The sequence below is a fragment of the Felis catus genome, chromosome A3, assembly GCF_018350175.1.
Source record: "Felis catus isolate Fca126 chromosome A3, F.catus_Fca126_mat1.0, whole genome shotgun sequence".
NCBI classification, from domain to species: domain Eukaryota; kingdom Metazoa; phylum Chordata; class Mammalia; order Carnivora; family Felidae; genus Felis; species Felis catus.
In genome coordinates this window covers 58449570-58472327 of record NC_058370.1, presented here as the reverse complement: position 1 = coordinate 58472327, position 22758 = coordinate 58449570, and the positions used below count along the sequence as shown (strand labels likewise).

At 40.0% G+C, this 22758-nt stretch overlaps 2 protein-coding genes across 58 annotated transcripts in view; one reads left to right on the top strand and one right to left on the bottom strand.

The window, feature by feature from the left end:
* The window catches only part of RFX8 (regulatory factor X8), a 262472-nt gene extending 240617 nt beyond the window's left edge, over positions 1–21855 (bottom strand). For 2 of the 8 annotated variants that reach the window (XM_045054053.1, XM_019827009.3), the window contains exons 1-3: positions 21380–21695; positions 20948–21087; positions 15802–15897 (exon numbers count right to left, since the gene is read on the bottom strand). The gene's annotated coding sequence lies outside the window, so the exon portion shown is untranslated. Of the gene's footprint in view, positions 1–15801; positions 15898–20947; positions 21088–21284; positions 21696–21769 lie in introns of those variants that run through there. The other 6 variants (XM_045054048.1, XM_019827006.3, XM_045054050.1 and 3 more) reach the window with 5 other exon arrangements.
* Positions 21856–21997: 142 nt separating this feature from the next.
* Positions 21998–22758, top strand: part of MAP4K4 (mitogen-activated protein kinase kinase kinase kinase 4) — a 190947-nt gene continuing 190186 nt past the window's right edge. For all 50 annotated transcript variants that reach the window (XM_045054041.1, XM_045054047.1, XM_045054046.1 and 47 more), the window contains exons 1-2: positions 21998–22197; positions 22540–22605. In XM_045054041.1, coding sequence (XP_044909976.1) covers positions 22141–22197; positions 22540–22605 — 123 coding nt within the window. In that variant the 5' untranslated portion in view covers positions 21998–22140. The remainder of the gene's footprint in view (positions 22198–22539; positions 22606–22758) is intronic.

Genomic DNA, 22758 nt, shown 5'->3' with positions numbered 1-22758 from the left:
ACTTTTGCATCTATATTTTAAAATGATGTTCTTTTATACTTCATTATTTATTAAGTTCTGTCCAATCAGGTTTATATTAGCTTTGTAGATGACTTAAGAAACTTTCTTTTGCTACCTCTGGAACCTTTAAATGTCCTAAAGATCTGAGAAAATTTTCCTGTAACTGAGACAAATTACTTTTTCATTTTTTAATGTTTTATTTATTTATTTTGAGAGGCAAGGAGGGGGAGAGAGAGAGGGAGAGAGAATCCCAAGTAGGCTTCTTGCTTAGCATGGAGCCCAACTCAGGGCTTGATTCCACAACCCTGGGATCATGACCTGAGCTGAAATTAAGAGTCAGATGCTAACTGAGCCACCCAGGTACCCCTGAGACAAATTGCTTTTTAAAGATTAGTCTTTCAGTAACTTTAATTTCTTCTATAGTGACTAGTCTATTTTGTTTTCTAGCTTTTTAAAAGTCATTCTGGCTCCCATATTCATTGCAACATTATTCATAATAGCCAAAATGTGGAAACAACCCAAGTGTCCATCAATATATAAATGAATAAACAAAATGCAGTATATACATACAATGAGATATTCACCCATTAAAAAAACAATGAAGTTGTGATACATGCTACAACATGGATGAACCTTGAAAGTATGCTAAATGAAGTCAGTCACAAAGAAGCAAATCGTGTCTGATTCTACTTTTATGAAATATCTAGAAGAGCCAAATTCTGAGACAGAAAGCAGATTAGAGGATACCAGGGGCTAGGAGAGAGGGGGAATGGGGAGTTATTCACTGGTTACAGAGTTTCTGCTTGGGGTGATGGAAAAGATTTGGAAACAGAGTGATGAGGGTTGCACAACAATATGAATATAATTAATGCCTCTGAATTGTATGCTTAAGATGGTTAAAATGACACATTTTGTGTTATCTATGTTTTATCACAATAAAAATTTTTAACCCATATAAAGTGTTTTTGTTTAAAAAAAAGGTCATTTTTGGTAATTTATATTTTCCTAGAATATTTTCCCTTTCTCTAGATGATTAAATTTGTTGGTATGAATTTCTAGTTTTATCTTGACCTTAATTTTATTTATCTTTCTCTTTTAATTGTACAAGCTTGCCAAAAGCTTATCTATTTTATTGTTTCTTTACCCCTCTTCCTTCCAAGAACTAGCTTTTGCTTCTATTGATGAATATGTTTTTTCCTTTCCAATTAATTCTTCCTATTAAATTCACAAGTTTCTTTTTCAAGAATTATTTCATTGTCCTTTTTAACTTCCTATTTTTGTTGTGTAGTCCCCCTGCTGTCCTTTATTTCAAAATAATTCACAATTTCAGTGAAAATTTATTTTTTTATATTAGGGGTTAAACATTTTAAACAATGTTACAACAAACTGATTTTTTTTTTTGGCTACCCTTTTGTTATTGCTCATTTCTAATTTTACTGCCTTACAGCCAGAGAATGTATCCTGTACATATAATTTGTACTTCTTATTTTATTTATTTTTTGAGAGAGAGCTTGCACACATGCATGCATGCACATGCGTGAGTGGGGTAGGGGCAGAGGGAGAAGGGGAGACAGAATATCAAGCAGGCTCCAGGCCCAGCCTGAGGCTGGACATGGGGCTTGATTTCAAGATCATGACCAGAGCTGCAATCAAGAGTCGGAAGCTTAGCCAACTGAGCCACTCAGGTGCCCCTGATTTGTACATTTTAAACTGTATTGAGATTTTCCATGTGGTCGGATTCACAGTGGTATTCTGAGGTTAACAGAAAAGAATGCATGTGAACAAACACGCATGTATGTGTAAATATATATATGTGTGTTAGTAGTTAATTCTACTATTCAAATCTCCCACAGAAATACAGACTTTTTTTGTCTGTTTAATATTTCAATTTCTGAGAAAAGTATCTTAAAATGTTCCACCAAGATTTTGGATTTTCATTTTTTTGCATATTTGCATACATATTAAGGCTGTGTTATTAAGAGAGCAAAGATTTATGACAATATGTTTTCTTGGCAGATAGTGCTTTCTACCATTATGAAATATCTTTTCTCATTCCATCTAATACTTTAGTCTTAAATCCTATTTTGTCTGGTATTAATATTGCCATACTTATTGTCTTTATTTTTTAACCTGTATAGCTTTTCATTTAAATGAGTATATGGTTTTACAGTAATTTTAGAAGACTTATAGTAAAATGAACTCCTTGACTCACCCCTCCCACTCTGATTTTCTCTCCGTTGAGACAACTACTTATTACTTTCATTGTTCTTCTGATAATTGCTTCCACATTTCTAAGTAATAACTTTTCCCACTGCTATCTCTTGGTTTTTTAGTTTTAGGTTTTATCTGTTTCCTGTTGTAGAATGTTACTATTTAGCTCCCTTACATGACTCCATCACATTCCCATTTCCATTCGCCACATCCTCCCAAAACAGTTATAATTTTTGGTTAGAACAATATCCAATATTCATTATGATGCCTATGAAAGTTATTTAGCATATTGTGATTATATATCCTTCTAAGTATAACTTTTTATTTTCCCTGGAGTTAATAAATTTCCCTCTTTGCTTGGTTAAGTACCTATCACTAATTCATTCCTAACTTTTCACCAGGAGTGTACATCTCCCATCCACATCACAGTCTTCTCTCTGCCCTTTTGTGCCATTGGTTGATCTCAAGACCTGCTGCATTGCTGTCCTCCTTGGACTTCTCTGTATCTTCACCCTGAGCATTCCCTTGATCATTCTCCCGTGTTTTTATTACCAATTTAATTCATTATTCCCTCCTTTTGTTTCCCTTTCCTTTCTCTTTCCCTTCCCTTTCCTTTTTAAAAATTAATTAATTAATCAATTTTTTTACTCCCTTATTTTGGTGGAGCATATCCAAAGCTTCTTAGGACAGGAGACATAAGGGTAACCTGTCAGAAAATGTCTTCATTCTACTCTTGTATTTGATTGATAGTTTGGGGTATGTGTAGAACTCTAGGTTGAAATCATTTTTCTTCAGGATTTTGAAAGCATTGCTAGTTTCTAGACTTGCTGTTGAGATATGTGATGCCAGTGTGATTCTCACTCCTTTGTGGCCTGTTTTGTTTCCTGAAATCTTTTAGGATTTTTCTTTTGTACTGAGTACTCTGAAATTTCACTAAGAGTTGCTTTGGTATGAATCTCTTTTCATCCACTGTGCTGGGCACTAGTTGATGCTTTCCATCTAGAAATTCATGTCATTTATTTCAGGGGGATCTTTTTTGAGTTGATAATTTGATAATTTCTTTTCCTTCATTTCTCTTGGAAACTCCAATTTCTCAGGAAAATGAAACTGCTAGACTGATGCATTGATCCTCTATCATTTCTAGTTCATTTTCATCCTTTTTCTTACTCACGCTCATCATTACTTCTACTTTCTAGGAGACTTTTTCAAATTTATCTTCTTATTCTTTCATTTTTTCATATGTGCTATTATTTTAACTTCCAAGACAACTTTTGAATGTTCTCTTGTTTGTAGTCTCTTGGTTCTTGTTTTCATAGATACAATTATCTTCTTTTACTTCTCTGGACACATTGCTTTGTTTTGCTTCCTAAGTTTCTTGTACTTCTCCAATATTTCTGTCTCCCCCAAATTTCATTTTTCTCTTGTTGATTTTTGATTTGTTTTCTGCTTATATGTGGAGGCTTTCTTGGAATATCTGGTAATCCTTAGATGATCTTTCATAATCAAGAGCAAGTCACTTAACAGCTTACTTGCAAGGCCCCTATGTGTGGATGTGGCTTGTTTCTTAGTGGGTATGCTATTAAGGAGATCTGTCTGGGCAGTGTAGTTGGAGGACCCCCACCATCAATATCTGAAAGTCTTTCTCTTAGACTAATCAGATTCCTGACTAGTCACGCCTGTGTAATAGTGCAGACTACAAGCATTCTTGGAGCCAAATGGAGGAAGGAGACCAGGGGCTTTCACTTTATACTACCTTATGGTAGCATTTCCCTTAAGCTTACTGTACTTAGTACGGTTCCTCATTCCTCACCTAAGCCCTGAGTCCAGGCTTACTCTAGTCCATTCTCGCTCTAGCATTACGTAGAGGTGGGAATTATAGTTGGAGATCTAACTACACTATAGATAAACTTCAATCAATAATCCTATTTTTAGCCTTACATATACCCCACCTTCCATAGTCAGACTGGTGCTGGTGACTCCTACTTTTGAGCCTTCCTGATACTCTGTGTCTGTGGTACAAAGTTGTCTACTTCTGGGTTCTTCCCCCACTGCCGAACAGGCGTGAGTTTTTTGTTTTGTTTTTGTTTTTTTAATCATTTACTAATTAGATGTCTAACTGCTTTCCTTTCCCCAAGATGTTGCTTCATGACTTTGTCTTTACAGATCTATGTCTATATATTTAAAAAGTTCCCTTTAGGGGTGCCTGGGTGGCTCAGTCGGTTGAGCGTCCGACTTCAGCTCAGGTCATGATCTCACGGTCCGTGAGTTCGAGCCCCGTGTCGGGCTCTGTGCTGACTGCTCAGAGCCTGGAGCCTGTTTCAGATTCTGTGTCTCCCTCTCTCTCTGACCCTCCCCCGTTCATGCTCTGTCTCTCTCTGTCTCAAAAATAAATAAACGTTAAAAAAAAAATTAAAAAAAAAATAAAAAGTTCCCTTTACTATAACTTTAGTGGGTTTTTAGTTGGAAGTGGCAGCATCTTTAATCCATCATATTTACTCAATATTCACCATTTATTTTCACTAGTATTTGCTTGCCCTATCTTGTTTTTTGTACTGTTCTTGTATTTTCCAACTTTAAATCTGTTGTTTTGTTCCAGGTGTCTCTTAACAGAGCTATTAATATAGCTATTAATATTAAGGCTAAGCTCTAATATTAGAGCTAATATTTATTGAGCACACTACTTTTTAGGCACTTTAAATATATTATACATGTATTGGGGTACAGATATTATACATGCTTTATCTCATTTAATACGCATAACAATACTATGAAATAAGTGGTATATACTATTCTTATGTTCACTTTACATGTACCTACTAAGTAGTGTACCCAAGATGGAAATCCATAGCCTGTACTAGTGTACTAATTACTGTAATACTAGTAATGGCATCTAGATTTTTAAAATCCATTAGTGCCTTTGTCCTTTAACAGGGGAATTTCAACCCATCATCTTTAACATGTATGAAATATGTTCTCACTATGTGCAGAAAATTATTATAAAAATAATATTATTAGTAAAAATTCACTTTCTTTTCCATCTCTGATGTTGGGTTTTAGCCAATTGAATATTTGTGGCCTCTCTCTCCTTTTCCCTCAGCCATGAACACAGACACATCTCAGTTAAGGCTGCTCCCTAATTTTAGGTACTAGAATGAGAAAAAACACGGAACACACCCACAGCCTGAAATACAGTCATACCCAAGCTATGACCATCATGAAATGTGAGCTGGAAATTAATGTTTACTGTTACAACCTACTGAAATTTTTGAGCTGTTTCATACAGCATCTTTTATCTTCTGCATCTATAAAAACTTTTCTTTTGCTGATGTACATTCTTCAATATTATCTTTCTAAGACCTGTGGAATACAGACTTTCTTAATTTTAAAATGTCTTTATTTTGACTTCCCATGTGAACATTAGTTTGGCTAGGCATAAAATTTAAAGTTGGAAGTAATTTTAATTTGGAATTTTGAAGTTAGTTTTTAATTTTTGGCCAATATCCCCCTGTACCCCATGTCTATTGTTTCTAATGTTGATTTGAGTTTCATTCCTTTATAGATAACCTGTTTTATTTCTAGAAGTTTTAGGAATTTCTCCTTATTCTTGGAATTTTAAAATTTTAAGATGACTTTTCTGGATTATTTTTCCTTTTTTTCTTGCTCAATACAAAGTGGACTCTTAAATCTGAAAATTCATATTTTCCATCACTTCTGGGAAATTTTCTTCAATTATCTTTCTGAATATTTCTTCCTTTCTTTTGTCTCGGTTACCTTTAGAACTCCTGCAGGAAAAATGTGCAATTCTCTGTCTTCCATGCCTTGTACTTTGTATCTCATAATTGACCATTGTCATTACTTTATCCTTCAGAACTACATTGAGGGAGAATTTCTTGGTTGATCTTATACTTTCAGCTGAATCCACTCTTCTACTTAGCCCAATTATTTAATATTTAGTTCATAAATTATTACAAGGTATTAAAGTCAAGATTCAAATCCAGAGTCTGTGCTGTTAACTACCACATTACTAGTAAATGGTATTTTTTTTCTTCAATGTAATTGGAGTCTTTGTCCTTTATTAAATAAATTCTAATCCACCTACATTTATTGGGATAATTGACATGTACAAATGTACTCTTATCAGCTTAAGGACGTGAAAACCTTTAAATTTTCTCTGAGGATATAATTTATAAAGTATTTCTTTTTCCTTTCCTACGTTAAGGTTATTTACTTGGGTTTTGTTTGTGTCTTTTTTTTCTTCAATGTGATTCTGATGCCTTTCTTTTCTCAATGTTTTTTTTCCCCACAAATAACTAGGTTAATCTTGGCTTTTTGCATTCATATTTTAGAGTCCCTCTTCATCTGTCATTTAATGTTTTGATTAGAATAGTCTGCCTCCTTCTGATTGTGAAGAAGGATCAGGATCTGGGATTAGGCTGGCATAAGAAGCTTGTCTTCTGGATCTTTCTCCCTCCCTCATTTGTTCTCTAGAGTCCTAGCCCTATTACCTATGTGGTCCCCCATGCCAAATCTCCCACTTAGGAGAAGGATTCTTGTACTTGGGAAGCAAATATGGAGTCAACTCTTTCTACCTCTTTCTTCTGTCCTCCAATGTCCCTATGAAGATCTAGAAGCACTTCAGAGTCCACCTGTTTTCTTCTTTAACCCCAACATGATGAATATTTCTCTTTTGAACGCAGTTCTAAAGGTTTTAACCTAGGGACACACATTGCTGTCACCAATGGATGTACGGTGAAAGAAGGGGAAGGGAAAAGACTGTTCAAAATATAGTTATTTAACTTACTGCCCTCACAACTGTTTGAAAGTCCAGGCTTGTTCTTTGTATTCATTTATGCTGAGTGTTGAGAAATTTTAGAATTGCTTATGTGGCCATGAATTTTAAACAGGATTTTCCTTTTCTTGTTTTGCCATCAACTCAGTCCTATTCACCCTTTGTCTTCTAGGAATTCCTAAAATTTCTGGAGTATGAAATTTCTCTTTCTTGTGTTTTTGTGTTGCTATTGTTCTTAGTTATTTCTTTTTTTTTAAATTTTTTTTAAGGTTTATTTATTTTTGAGAGAGATAGAGATAGAGTGCTAGCAGGAGAGGGCAGGGAGAGTAGTAGACACAGAATCTGAAGCAGGCCCCAGGCTCTGAGCTGTCAGCACGGAGCCTAATGTGGTGCTCAAACTCACGAACCATGAGATCATGACCTAAGCCAAAGTCAGATGCTTAACTGACTGAGCCACCCAGGTGCCCCTCTTTTAGTTATTTCTTTAATGGAGGGAGGGATAAAATATAACTTTAGTTCTTCATTTAGCCAACGATTCAGTCCTTCATTTTAAAAACACATTTTTAGTCCTTTAAACAAAGTAAGGAAAGGGAAAAAGATACATTTGTGGGTAAATTGCTTCTTCGTAGCCACTTCCAACAGGCTTGAGTGAGGGACCTTTATCGTAAGTCTTATAGTCCACACCCACTGGAGACTATGATGCTTGGCCAAATCAGTTAACTACTTTTTGAATTTTTTGGTACACTCTCCCTTTTGGTTTTCACTTGCTCTCTTCCCTCAATCCACCTTTCACTTAACTTGAATATGCAGAGTTGTCAAGTAGTCTATTTTCTCCTATCAAGTAGTCTATTTTCTCCTAGATAGAACATCATCTAAGATATTAGTCTGTATTAAAATGTTAGGAATTTAATATATTTTCCTCATCAGTAATATATGTACTTTTAAAATGATGAATAAAGGAAAGCAATTCTCATCCTAAGGGCTTGCTATGAGCTGAATGTGCCCTCCAAAATTCATGTGTTGAAATACTAATGCCCAATGTGATGGTATTAGGAGGTGGGGCCTTTGGAAGGCAATTAGTTCATGAGAGTGAAGCCTTCATGAATTGGATCAGTGCCTTTACAAAAAGACATGAGAGAGCTTGCTTCTGCTCTCTCTACTCTTTCTGCTTTGAGGATACAATGAGAAATCAGTGGTCTGCAACCTAGACAAGGTCCTCATCGGAACCTGACCATGCTGGTGCTCTAATCTGACTTCCAGCCTCCAGAACTGTGAAAAACAAAGTTCTAAAAAATTTCTGTGGTTTATAAGGTACCCAGTTTATGGTATTTGGTTATAGCAGCCTAAACGAAGATAGGGGTAAATAGGTAATGGTGGCACTTCAGATATTTCAGAGACAAAGCTCTTGAAAGCATAATTTTCAGACCATTGCCACTTTGTCTATTCATAAATATATAAATGGAATACTCCAGCAGCTTTAACCAAGTGTGCAATGTGAACTGCTGACAGTCATTTATTTTCTTTCTTAGTCCTCTACAGTAAAAGACAGTAATAATGCTTATTACTACTATTTTGAACAAAAGTCAGTGTAGTCCCCTGAATATTTGCTGGGGGTAGCTGGTTGGGTATTTGTAAATGGGCACCTTTGGAAAAGTGGAGGGTATGATGGGTGAGTGTGCAAGGGAGGGATTTCGTTTTTACTTCAATGTCTTCTGACATCTCTACAGAAATAGCGCAAAGACAACAATAATTTCCAAACGCCCTCCTCCCTGCTTTGTGATCTGTCATGTTAGGAATTTCCTTGGAAGGAGAGAACTCCACTGCATACCTGTGGTTGGGAGGATTCATCCACACTGAAGGGGTCAATCTATAGAGCAGGGTCCACTCACTGGGGTATGTACATGAAATAGGTTAATTATTTCTGACAACTGCCCCTAATAATTGGATCCCCCTTACACTGGTGGCAAGGATCTTATGGTCTTGTCCAGATTCCATACCTTTCCTGCCACTTTTGGGTTTTTAACAACTCCCTTGATTTTCACTTAATTGCTCTGATTAGCTTGGACTAAAGAGCTCTGATCTATCCTCCTTAATTTGAGGTTCTTTCTACTTAACCATTTTGATTCCTGTCCAACACATCAGTGTTTCTTTTAAACTGAGGTATAACACATACTAATCTTAAAGTGTACACTAAGATGAATTTTTACATTTGTATACAACCCAACCAGCCAGATTAAGTTATGGACTGCTAGCCATGACTGGCTAACCTAATGGTTTTACTATTATTAAGTTTAGAATGAGTGAGCTTACCACTGTAGTGTCACATGATATAAAATGAAAAAAAGTTGCACAATCCCATCACAGTTTAGAATTAGAAAAGTCAAGATAACAGATTTGCTATAATACTACTATCTTTGCATGCTTTTTCTAGAGCTATCTATGTAGGAACACCATGCAAAAGATATTTTTAATGTTGCACATGTTATAACATGCAAATTAAAACATAAAATATTAAAGCCTCTGTGTTAGCCACACTTTTACTCATCTTCTCCATCAGAGTCAGTTTCAGGGTTCAACATGTTATTCTCTATTTTCTCCTGGGTGCCCACCATACTTATTTTAGATTCAGAGAGGCACCTAAACCCACATAATAACCAAGTCCCTGCAAATCTACAGCTAGAACTTACTTTTTAAAAAAATATTTTATTTTTAAGTAATCTCTACACCTAATGTGGGGCTCGAACTCACAACCCCAAGATCAAGAGTGGCATACTCTATCAACTGAGCCAACCAGGTGCCTCTACAACTTAACTTCTTTTACAAATTGTCTCATGCTTTCAATTCCTGCCCCAGTTTAATAGTGTGTAAGAGAAGTATTTGGTAAAGTTTAAATCGTGTGCATGTGTGTGCGTGTAACATTAAATACATCTGAAATATATTGGCAAACCTGGGACTACTCTCTTTTAGTAGGTTTGTTTTTCTTCATTTTTAGTGAATTTAAGTGTGCATCATACATGATGATCCTTGGCTTTCCAGTTTCGACATTCCAAAATGGTGTACAGATTCACACTTGGGGTTGAGCCTGTTTGCCCTTGTTCAAACCAACAAACTGGGCATTGTTTTTGCACCATTATTCAGAGCTCTAAATAGTTGTCAAGAATGTGTAACCAGACATGTAATTACCCAAAGTGCCCTTTTTCAGACCCCATGTTAACTAAGTGCATTCCCCTCATTTCTCACATTTACCAGGCTTGTTAGTGTCTCAAGATTGCTAGCCCAAAAGCTCAGAACTATCTGTGTCTAGGGCAGCATCTATTGGCTGGAATTCAGCAAATGTAGAAGAATAAAGATAATTACTTGTAGAGCAAGTTCAAGGGTTCCTTAATACCAAGTTACTTCCACTTGTCGAGTGACAGAATCTTTTACATAAAGGATTTTCTCTTGGAGAGAGGCAGCCTGATGTAGGAGAGTAGGACAAGTTAGACATGGTCTAGGCTTCTCTGCATAAAGTGGTGTGACCTTGAATAAGTCAGTACCCTCACCTAAATATGACCATCATTCTCTGAAAAATGCCAATAGTCATAAAGCTGTATCATTCCAAGGATGTTACAAAGATCAGAGGAAATACTGAGCAGGAAAACCCTTTGTTAACTAGTAAATGTCCTGCAATCTTTACAACTGCTTTATTTATTGAGAAGCAGTAGTTTCATGCTTTCTAGGGACCACTGAACTCATAGCCTTGAACAGGCAGTGTACATCCTCTGTTCCAGCCCTTCTCTGTAGAGTGAGGGTCCTCCTTGGACCCCACTGGGAGATATCAGGTGGCTACCCATAAGGTATGTCTTGAGAAGTGATGGATGATCTACATTTCCCCACAATACCTCCTGTACTAGAGCCTGTATTGGAACTTGAAATACCCACTTTGAAACCTTCCCATCTCATAATTTGGCAGAGCCTTTTTAGAGAGTGACAAAATATACCAAGAACTTTAAAAATGTTCATAGTCTTTGATTTTGCAGTTCCACTCCCAGGGATTTATCTTGAGGAAATCCTAGCATGTGTGCTATTTAAAATAGTGACTGATTAGAAATAACCAAAGTACCCAACACCACATGATTGGTTAAATAAATTATATTACAGTCAATGCAGCCATTAAAAATTAGATTGTAACAGAATATTTAATGATGTTGAAATGTTCCTAATATATGAAGTGAAAAGGAGGTCACCTAACTGTACAATTCTGATTATATTAAACACACACTCCCACACACATGCACACCCACACATGTGTTTGCTTAGAAAAACAAAGTAAATATATTAAGTGTTAATGATTATTGGTAAGGATTATTGGTTAATTTTGTATTTTAGTATTTTATTTTATATTTCCCCGTATTTTCTTCAATGAATACATATTATATTTATAATCAGAGAAGGTAATTTTTTTTAAGTTTCTTTTGCATTAGAGAATTAAGTCTTCAAAAACTTGGTAAAAATGTGTAAGTTACCTAAAACTTACTGGTCAAAAGCATAAGTTGTCCATGTGAATCTAGTTTTTAATCCTGGATTTGCTACGTTCTAAATGTGCAATCAGGGCCAAATCACTTAATGTTTCTACATCTTGGTTTTCCTTCTACGACATGGGGATAGCAAAAGTGTCTGCTACTCAGGGTCACTGAGGATGAAATAATGTAGATAAAGTCCTGGCACAGGGTGAACACCCGATAAAGTAGGGCTATTAGTAGCAGTGCTGGGAGAGCTACTACATTCCGCTGCACACTACCCCTGTGACATCATCACAGGTAGTGTATCAGTCTGATTTGTAGCTGCCTTCTTGCAGAGTAGAGAAGGGGAGTTGGGAGCAGAAAATGTTGAGGATTCAGGGGCCTCAGAGCTCTGCACTCAGTGGGGAGAAGCGATATTCTTTTGTATCCAGATAAAATCCTTGAGAGCAAAAACTGTCCCACTTTAACTTTCCTGACTTACAATGTTCAGAGTAGCCCAATACCAGCTGCTGGAGGAACAACATATTCTAATTTCCTGACTTGTACATAGTAAAGTTTCATTGTATTGACAGAGTCTTGCATTTAATTTCCTTAGCTTTTTAGACACAAAGCATTCCTAACAAGAAATTGGAAATAAAAGGGAATAACTACACAATGGAATACACATGCTGATTTGAATATGTCACTGAATCTCATAAATACTCATTAAAATAAATGCATGGATGTAACAAGGGAAATAAATAGTTTTGCTTCCAAAAGCAATATGATCATACTGAGAAAATATAAAGAAAGTCATCCTCATTTTATCCATGCCACACTATATTCCCTTATTTATATTATTACATCAAGAAATTCTGTCAAACTTAGCAAAAGACAGAGTTCTTTCAAAAAATTAAATAAACATGCTTAAATTCCAATTTAAAACAAGAAGCTATTTCTAGCAACGCAATGGGAAAAAGTCACAAAGAATAGTTCAAAGCCAGTAAGACACTATTTTAAAACATTTAGCTAATTTACAAATATCCCAGCCAAACTGGAGATTACTCAGTGCTCAACAGTATTGCTTCTGGCTTTACAACAAGCAAATTAATTTCTATTTGGACCATTTCTTCTTTAGTTTTCTTCTGCCTTTTCCCCCAGTCATCTGTTATATAATTGTAAAATGGTCTAAGAAATTTTTTTTTTTATCTAACTTAAAGGTAATTCTTTATGGTGATTTACAAACTGAAGTCATTCATTATAATAAAGTCAGTCTATTTGAAAAATGAAAGTAACTTGTAGCTAATGGTTAGAAGAAAGTTTTGTGTGATTTTTAAATTTTGATGGATTTAATACAGTGCTACACACTCAGTATATGCCTAATAAATACATGTTAGATAAGAAGAGGGATGGCAAGAGGGATGGTGAGGAAGTCACAGCAAAAACTATCAAAACCACTGCTTTTCTAAACCATCCATGTGCTAAACTGGAAACCACTACATGAGGGTAAGAAAGAATAATAGTCTTCAACTTCTCTAAGAAATATCAAAATCATTAAATTACTGTTATAGGTTGAATTATGTTCTCCCCAAAAAAGATATGTTGAATTCCTAAACTCCAGTACCTCAGATTGTGTCCTTATTTGGAAGCAGGGTGGTTGAAGATATAATTAGTTAAGATATTGTCATCCTGGAATAGGGTGGACCCTTAATTCAATATGACTGGAGTCCTTTTGAGAAGTTGGCCATGTGAAGACACAGACAAGGAGAACGCCACATGATTGGACCTATGCAGCTGTGAGCCAACGAACACCAAAATTGCCAGCAAACTACCAGGAGTGCAGGGAAGGACTGACTCTCCTACAGGTTTCAGAGGTAATGTTGCCTACCAATACCTTGATTTCAGGCTTCTGGCCTTCAGATTGTGAGACAAAACATTTCTGTTGTTTTAAGCCATCCAGTTTGTGATATTTTGTTAGGGAAGCCCTAGAAACTAATACAATTACTTTATTTCATTTTCTTTTAAAATTTAAGTTTGTATTTTTTTTAAGTTTATTTATGTATCTTGAGAGAGACCAAGAGAGTGCAAGTGGGGGAGGGGCAGAGAGAGAGGGAAAAGTCTCTAGCAGGATCCACACTGTCAGCACAGAGCCTGACCATGGGGCTCGAACCATGCAGCCGTGAGACTGTCAACTGAACAAAAACTAAGAGTTGGATACTCAACTGACTGAGCCACCCAGGTGCCCCTAAGTTTGTATTTTTTAATTCATAAAATAGATATCCTGCTAAAGGGAATTTGTAGAATCACTTCTTGAAAGGAAAAAAAAATGTCACAGTTTTGTCAGCCAAAAAGTACTAAAATTTGATGTATTTCCTCCCAATTTTTCCTTGGAATAGTTTTTAGCTTTTGTGCAGCTATGACTATAATCTCATACAAACTTATAGTGATATTTTCAATTAGCATTACAACATACATTTCTCTATTATTACAGACTTTTCATAAACATTCTTTAAATTTGTCAATATAAGCAGTGTTGCCCAGATTATTGTTTGTAACTCTATTTTATAATTCTCCTGTTTTAACTTTCTCAATCATTCTTTTGCATCGACTCTGAGAAATTAAAAATGATCATCTCATCAACCTCTCCATAATGTGCTGTGTGAAAAACAGGAGGTAGGTTATTTAGTAAAAAACAGGCTGTCAAATAGACCCTAATAGATCACAGTCACACTTATAGACAGGAATCCTCAGATCTGTGTAGAAGATGTAGTAGGAGAGTGAAACATTTGATAATAATGAACCAGTTTGTGAATATTTGGTCTCATGCACCAGTCTGAGTGCTCTAACCACCATGACAATGCAGCTTCTGGTAGTATCGAATACAGACCCTAGGTTTCCTGATTCCCACTCCTGCATCATTTCTACTCAGGTCATGGCCATGATTTAAAAATGCCTAATGCGGGGCGCCTGGGTGGCGCAGTCGGTTAAGCGTCCGACCTCAGCCAGGTCACGATCTCGCGGTCCGTGAGTTCGAGCCCCGCGTCGGGCTCTGGGCTGATGGCTCAGAGCCTGGAGCCTGTTTCCGATTCTGTGTCTCCCTCTCTCTCTGCCCCTCCCTGTTCATGCTCTGTTTCTCTCTGTCCCAAAAATAAATAAACGTTGAAAAAAAAAAATTTAAAAATGCCTAATGTGCTGCTTAGTTTTGAACTCAGCATAAACCTATCTAACAGATATCTGTGTCATATTATCATAGAAATCTTGGTTCTAAGTATACCTTCGCTTGAGATTTGTAAACTTTTCTTAGCCATGGAAATCTTGTCTTCATAAACTGTTACTCATATTCCCAATTTATAAAGCATAGAAAAGCAGAACCTGTGTGATGGCAGGGAAGCAGCAATAATCTCAGCAGCCCTATTACTAACTCCCTTGACCTCCCTTGGGATAGAGGCAGCCCCTGAACTGCCTCCAAGGAACCCTAAGGTTCAGAGGAACACTTTTTGTAAAAGAGAACACATAGTCTAGTTCTTTATCCACTTTGTGTTTAAAATCGCTATGCAGAAAGGGATTTTCTTTCTTTTTAAAAAAAATTTTTTAATGTCTATTTTTTTTTTTTAGAGAGAGAGAGAGAGAGAGAGAGAGAGAGAGAAAGAAAGTGGGGGAGGGGCAGAGAGAGAGGGAGACACAGAATCTGAAGCCAGTTCCAGGCTCTGTGCTGTCAGCACTGAGCCCAATGCGGGGCTCGAACTCATGAATCACGAGATCGTGAGCCGAAGTCCTTGGACACTTAACTGAATGCAACACACAGGCACTCCAGAAAGGGATTTTCTTAAGGTCGGAAGTGTGTAAAGAATTAAGTTATGAAAAACAGCTTTTCAATTTTTCCTAGGCCACTGGTTCTCTCTTCTGAATGACTGTCTTGTTCCCAGTTCCTGGAAATTTCAAAATGGGCAGTGACATTTCTAACTTGGCTTATGTTGTAGCCTTTTCCAAAGTATTCCCTCTTTAATTCTTCTTGCCATCTATTGGTGCCCCATTTTCTCTTCATTTTGTCCTCTCTACATAATTGAAGAGCAAAGTTGTGATTCTAAAGATCATTTTTGTGTAGCACTTCTCCACAAACACTATTATAAATCTGAAGCCAGCTAATAATAATAAGTTCTAATGCAATAAAAGATGCAATTCTGTGAGAATAAGTGGTTTTTCCTTTTTGTGACTCTGATTTGCATTTCCAGGAGTGATAAAGACTTTATGCTGATCCAAACAAACTTTCTTATCCAGCTCTTCCTCTCCCCAACACCAGGGGCCCCACTCCCAACTAACCTCAAGGAGCTGTCTTTAGCCAACAATTAGGTGATCCAGGTGATCCATGTCAGTCATCGCTGGCTTCTCGATCTGGTCCTGATGATTAGTTGGCCACTAAATATAGAACACAGACATAGATGAGAAGATGAAAATGACAATTATATTTGTTCAAAAGAATAAGAAAGGCCTCAAATTTTGTAATTCATAAATATGGCATTTACAGTTCATAGTTTGTCATCGGTAGGTCACCACTTAATCTTTTTTATAGAGCACACTTTATAGAATATGGAATATTTTGAGAGTAGAATCACTATAATTAACTGAGAACTGCAAATCAATAGGACTGGCCAACTTGCACTAATGGAGCCTTGTGATTCATTAATTTTTAAAGGGATAAACTTGATTATGATTGAACTCCTCTTCAATGGAGGTTCTGATGCATACTGGCCAGGATCTGATCTATTTCAGTGGTGACATATTAAATAACTGAACATGAGAGAGGCCCATTGGTCTAGTCATTTCCTGAGATTTCACTGTAGAGGACACAAATATATGATCAAATATAAATAAAAACTGTTATCTCTTCAGCTAGCAGGACTACCTTGGTCTACCCTTGGCAGAGCCTCTGATTCCATTCACCAAACCCTCTATCAAAAACAGACATACTTGACAACTATTTAATGTTCCCAACCAGCTTCTCCTAACCACTTCCTATGGCTCACATCTTGATTTCTAAGGCTAGGGCTATCTCTGACTTCATTCTTGAGACCCCTTCAGGATTTTTTACATAAAGGACTTTTCGCAGTGGAAGTTGATTGAAGCAATCCTTATATGCTTATTTGCAAAATACAAATTTACAAAAAGGCTAAGTTAAGGGACAGTAACCCCCTTCATACAACATTTCAAATAGGTTTTCTAGAACTAGCAAGTTCCTCTGTGTTTAAAACACTGTTCTGTTTTTTATTTTATTTTTTTTTCAACGTTTTTTATTTATTTTTGGGACAGAGAGAGACAGAGCATGAACGGGGGAGGGGCAGAGAGAGAGGGAGACACAGAATCGGAAACAGGCTCCAGGCTCTGAGCCATCAGCCTAGAGCCCGATGCGGGGCTCAAACTCACGGACCGCGAGATCGTGACCTGGCTGAAGTCGGACGCTTAACCGACTGCGCCACCCAGGCGCCCCATGTTCTGTTTTTTAAATATACGTTTACAGAAAACTTTTCCTGAACTCATAAAGTAAGAGGAATCTACATTTTCTTTTTCTAGCTAGCTAGGTCCATCTAACCCAGCTGCCCAGAGTAAAACCTGCTCCTTAATATACTCCTCACTGGCTCATCTCCATGTTTCACTTTTCCTTCGTCTTCACTTGGACTTACTGTGATCATCTCTCAAATAAACTACCTGCACCAAATCTCTGTCTCAGGATCTCCTTTTGGGAGGTCTGAACTAAGAGAACTTCCTCATGACAGAAGTGACAACATCAACAGCCCTGGTAGCTAGGGTAGGATGTCTGTTTTGCCTGTGATCTGCTTCTTCTTTTGTTGCCCTTTGATCTGCTTCTGCATCCTATGCCTTCCATCCTGTTGTGCACTAGAGTAGTTGCTTCCTTTTAATTCAACTGATACACCAGTCAAAAAAGATTCTGACTCTACCAATGCTCAAAGTTGGCTTTTAAAGGGCTGAGCTTTGCTGCCAAATCTACAGCATTCCACAAGTTCCATTAATTTCCATTGCTCATATCAACCCTCTTCCACTCTGGTTAAAAGGTATGAGCAGTTGTAGGACTGAGGCCAGGGTGATGATATAAATGTGAGTTTTTAAGGTCCTGAGAGGATCTTTCAATCATTTCCATCCAAGTCCTTAATCTCACATGTTAGAAAACTGAGAGACAGAGAGGGTAAGCATTTGCTTAACACTTTGTCTATCAGAGAAGAGGAACTTAGATCTCTGACTCCTAACCTATGCTTTTCCCTTTCTGGGATTTTCCTGAACACATTCCATCACTGCTTCCTTTGTTTGACTCAATTCCCCCTGCTCACTACCACTTCCATCATTTATTTCCAGTTGACCTAAGCCCTCACTGGCCCTGAGCCCTTAAGTTATAATCATGTAGTCCAGTTTCACAGATCTTCTGCCCTTCTTGCCCTCATACGGAGGTTGAAAATTTCTACCAATATTTTTGCAACAAAGAAAAAACTATGAAATAAGTAAAGTGATATACAGGGAGTTGTCACTGACGACCTCTTGCATAATTGAGCTCCCCTTGGGACTTGTGTGACTGGGTAACTGTCGTGTGGCCCATTGTACCCTGGGAAGATACACATTTGTATCTCATGGCCTGCTGAATACATGAGCATCTAACCTGCCTGTGGAGCTCTTGAAAGCCAAGGCTAGGCTGTTTCTCCCTTGACTTGACTGATAATCTGGCTTCTGTTTTTAACCTCCACATCACCCATGCTTTAGCTTTTCTGGTCCCACCTAACCTGTCTAGCTTTACTTCTCAGGGTCTTCTGAATCGAGTCTTCTGGCCCAGTGTGGCCAGGTTCCTAATTTTTCCAACTTCACATTCCTTGTCTAAGCAAGCTATCTTTTCTTCCAGCCTAAAATGCCAAGTTAGCATTTATTTTCCAGATTATTATTTTGATTGTCTTTTTGGGTCGGTTTATTTTGTGGTCTCAAATAGATTCTTAGGAACAAGGGCCATGACTTAAGTCTACTTCTTGGTACCATACAGCATATGGCTTATTATGGACTGAATGCTTGTGTCCCCCTTGTGTTGAAACTCTAAGCCCCAATGAGGCTATATTTGTATATGGGGCCTCTAAGGAAATAATTAAGGTTAAATTCATAAGGTCATAAAGGTGGGGCCCTGATAGAATAGGGGTGGGTGTCCTTATGAGATACCAGATAGCTTTTTTTTTTTTTTTCCCTGTGAAAACCCACATGAGGACAATACTGAGAACGTGGCCATTGCAAGCCAGGGAGAGAGCTCTCACCAGAACCCAAATCAGCTGGAACATTGCTCTTGGATTTCTAGCCTCCAGAACTTCGATACAATAAATCTCTGTTATTTAAGCCACCCAGTCCATGGTATTTTGTTATGGCAGCCAGAGCTAACATAGGACTGTTGATTGAGAAAACGGCCCTCACCCTCAGATCTCAAGCAGAGTTACAAGCTGGGTAGGTGTCGATATTTCTGTGTGAAAAGTTAACTAACTTCCCACAGAGTCCAAAACAAAACCTTCCTTTGTCATCACCAGTCAACAACTGTATCCTTTCCTGTGTTCCTGACAACATCGTCCCAAGTGCGAACAAAGCTCTAAGCCACAAGTAAATCTTTTATCTTCTTGTCTACACTAACTCTGGCATCCTATCAGATGCCAAGTCTTAAGAGAGTCTACTGACCCAAGACCTTGTATCTCCTTTTTCCAGGCCTTATTACTCTGTCCTGTGCTTTTGAGATGGCCTCTTAATGGTTCTTCTAATCTCTAGTCTTCATCTTATTGACAGAAGAGGAAACAAAGGCTCAGAATTTAAGTAACATGTTTAAGGCTGCACAACTGATAACAAACTAAGTTCAAACCTAGTTTAGTTTTGCCTCAAATCTAGCATACTTTCCACTAGACCTGTTTAATGTTCTTCGTATACAGCCAGAATTCATAATGTTCTGCCTTTAACTATAGCTATTCATGAGACTCTTATACCCATTATCAAATTGTAAGCTCTTCCTTATATCTCAGGCAATAGCTAAGCCAGCGCCTTGAACTGGGTAAGGTACTTCAAGAAAAGGTACTGAATTGAAAATGGAATGTAACCATCACAATGGTGACATGGGAAATAACAGTTTAGGAGAGACAGATTCAGGGAAAGCTTGTAGGAGAAGGAAGAGTTGGTTCCTGAGCTGTGCTTGAGGTGATGATGGAGAATCTGGCCAGGCAGAGAAGAAGTGGGTGTTCAGAGGTGCGCCTCAAAATCATGAGTGAACCTGTGGAGGGAGGCTGGCTTGGGGTGGGGGGGCTGCGTTTCTGCAGTGGGTTCAGCTGTGCTCACCAAGGAAGTCACTTAACTTCTTTACATGTTGGTTTTCTAATGTGTAATGTGGGAAAAATAAAAGTACCATTTGGGGTTAATGTGAAGAATAATGAGATTATGTACGGTAAATGCTTAGCACACTGTCTGAACCTAGCATGTGTTACCTGATACTAATACTACTACTAAATATTAGTGGTAGTAATATGGTCTGAAGCATGTCATACACAGCAATCTAGCTCTTTGAGTAAATAATTTACACTCACAGATAATGCCATTGCAGTGACTAAATTAAAAAACAAAATCATTGAAACACTCTACTTCAATTCACAGGAACACTTTGGTTACTATGACTTTCCTAATCAATGGATTCCAGGAGTCCCTCAGAAGGGATTCTCATAGTTGAAAATCTTCAAGTCGTTGAGAGGCAGGAGAGTGCTAAACATATTCCGGGTAAAAGGTTAACTTGGCTGAATCAGAGTCTTAGCCTTTCTGAGTAGGCTGACCCAGTGAGAACCCCTATTCTACTTCCAGGCTGTGCTTTTAAGGAATTTAGCCACATTCCTTATCTTTCAGTACCTTGGTTTCCTCATCCTTGGATGAGGATGAGAATGTGGATAACAATACGTAAGGGCTATGAGACAGGTTAAATTGGGTCCTGTACATAAAGCATACATAATGGCACACAATGATGACAGTGATGTTTGTGAAGCCTGATTGTGAAGGGCCTTGGATTTTCATCCTGTAAGGCTTTTGTTCTCAAAATGTGATCCCTGTAACAGCAATGCTAGCATCATCTGACAACTTGTTAGAAGTACATATTCTCAGGCCGATCCCAGACCTGCTGAAGGTGGGGTCAGCAATCAGTGCTTTTACAATCCCTCCTGGTGATTCCGACGCACTTCGGTTTCGAACCTGCTGTGCGGTAATAGGGAGCCATTGAAAGTTTTTGTACAATGGAATGGTGTGATGAAAATGGTCCTAGTGCGCAGACAATATATCCTTGTATAAGAGGCTCAAATTGCCTAACTACGGAAAAGCTTCCAAAGTTACTGTTAGAAGCCTGTTTATTGATCCTTAACGATCTTAGGCACAAACTGGGGTTAGCACTTAGGGCCCCAAGCACAGTGCTCACCTAATGAAGGAGGTAAGGAAGTCAGCGCACGGCAATTAAGAGAAGCTGCTTTGGATACTATTTCCACTGAAAGCCTCGGGACCGGGCGGCCAGGTGATGCTCAACGAATTCCGCCCCTACGAGCGTGTCACAAACGTAGCCTGCAAGAAAGGAAAAGAAAACCTTGTAGGGAAACCGGAAATGAGGGTCTTAGGGGTATAGAATCTGGTGGTGGGGGAAGGGGATAGGATACGCGGGGGTAAGGAAAAAGGGCGGCCCCTCGTTGGCCGGGCTACACCCCCTTCCCGTCCCTTTAGAGCCCGGGCGCGGCCGGCGGGCGGGGCGGGCCGGGACGCACCCCCTGCCGGAGACAAGGCTCCGTCAGCCTCTGTGCGTTTGGGGCCAGGTCGATCCTGTTCCGTTCTGTTAGCGCGAGGTGGGGCGTCTCCTCACCCTCGGCACCTCACCGGGGACATCCCGGTCCGTCTCGTCCCTACTCTGGCCCTTTCTACGAGCGCCGCGCCGGCCGGTAGCCGCATCCCGGCCGCTGTCCGCGCTGCCCGCCGGCCGGCCATTGTTCGGGCCCCACCCCTGCTGAATATTCACGCCGAGCGGGCGGCTCGCCCCGCGCCCTCCCCAGCGGGGCTCGGGCTGGGAGTGCGTTTCCGCTCGTTTTTCCTGCCGGAGAAGGAGAGGGGGAGCTGTTTTCTCTCTCCTCAGAATATATTTTCGGTGTCCCGTTTCTCCTCCTCCCTCGCCGCCGCCGCCCCCTCCCTCCCCGCCTCCCTCCCCGCCTCCGCCCCCGCCTCCCGGGTTATCTTTGTCTCGCTGCCTCGCGCTCACTCGCTCAACTCTCGGCGGCGCCGCGGCCCCACGCTCCGGGCCCGTCCTCTAGGCGCGCGGCGCGGGGCGCGGGCGCCGGGGCCTGAGGCGGCGGGCGACGCCCGGGGGCCTGACGGCCGCCCCGCGCCATGGTGTGAGCGCCGCCGCCGCCGCCCCGCGCACGCTCCGTCCGCCCTCCGCGCGCGGCCCGGGCCGGCCGAGAGCCGTGACCAGCCCGCCGCCGCCGCCGCCGCCCCCGGCCTCGCGAGGCGGAGTCCGGGCGGCCCGCTCCCTAGCGAGGAGGCGCCGTCGGCGGCCTGGCCTGTGACGGAAATAAATAGAGAAACAGATATATTTATTGGTACTATTTTGTTTGGTGGCAAAAAGGGAAAATGGCGAACGACTCCCCTGCAAAAAGTCTGGTGGACATCGACCTCTCCTCCCTGCGGGTGAGTGGCCGCGACGGGCCCCGCCGCGGGCGCGCTGGGAGCGGGGAGCTGGGGCCGCGCCCAACCCCGCCGGGCGCTCGGGCGCCGCCGCGGGCAGAGCCGCGGGCGCGGCGGCCCCTTTGTCTGCCTGCGTCGGCATGTGCGGGGCGGCGGGGCGCGACCCTCCGCCGGCGCCCCCACCCCGCCGCCCTCCGCGGCCCCGGCGCGACCCTCGAGCTCTGGGAGACCGCGCTGGGCCAAGCCCACCTGGTTTGCAAGCGCCCTTTCTCTCCGACTGCCCCGCTTTATTTATTCATTGTTGTGCTGCTTTTAAATTCTAACCCCTCCCCTCCTCTTCTCCAGGATCCTGCTGGGATTTTTGAGCTGGTGGAAGTGGTTGGAAATGGCACCTATGGACAAGTCTATAAGGTCGGTGTGGGGCGCCGTCTTTGTTTCCCGTGGCACGTTGAAACTTCTTGTTGGGGGACGAGGAAAAGGATGATAAACACGCCGCTGACTGGAGGCCACGCCACTTGGCCAAAGTTGGGAAGGGGGTTTCGCCTTGCAGTCCTTCTGTTTTTA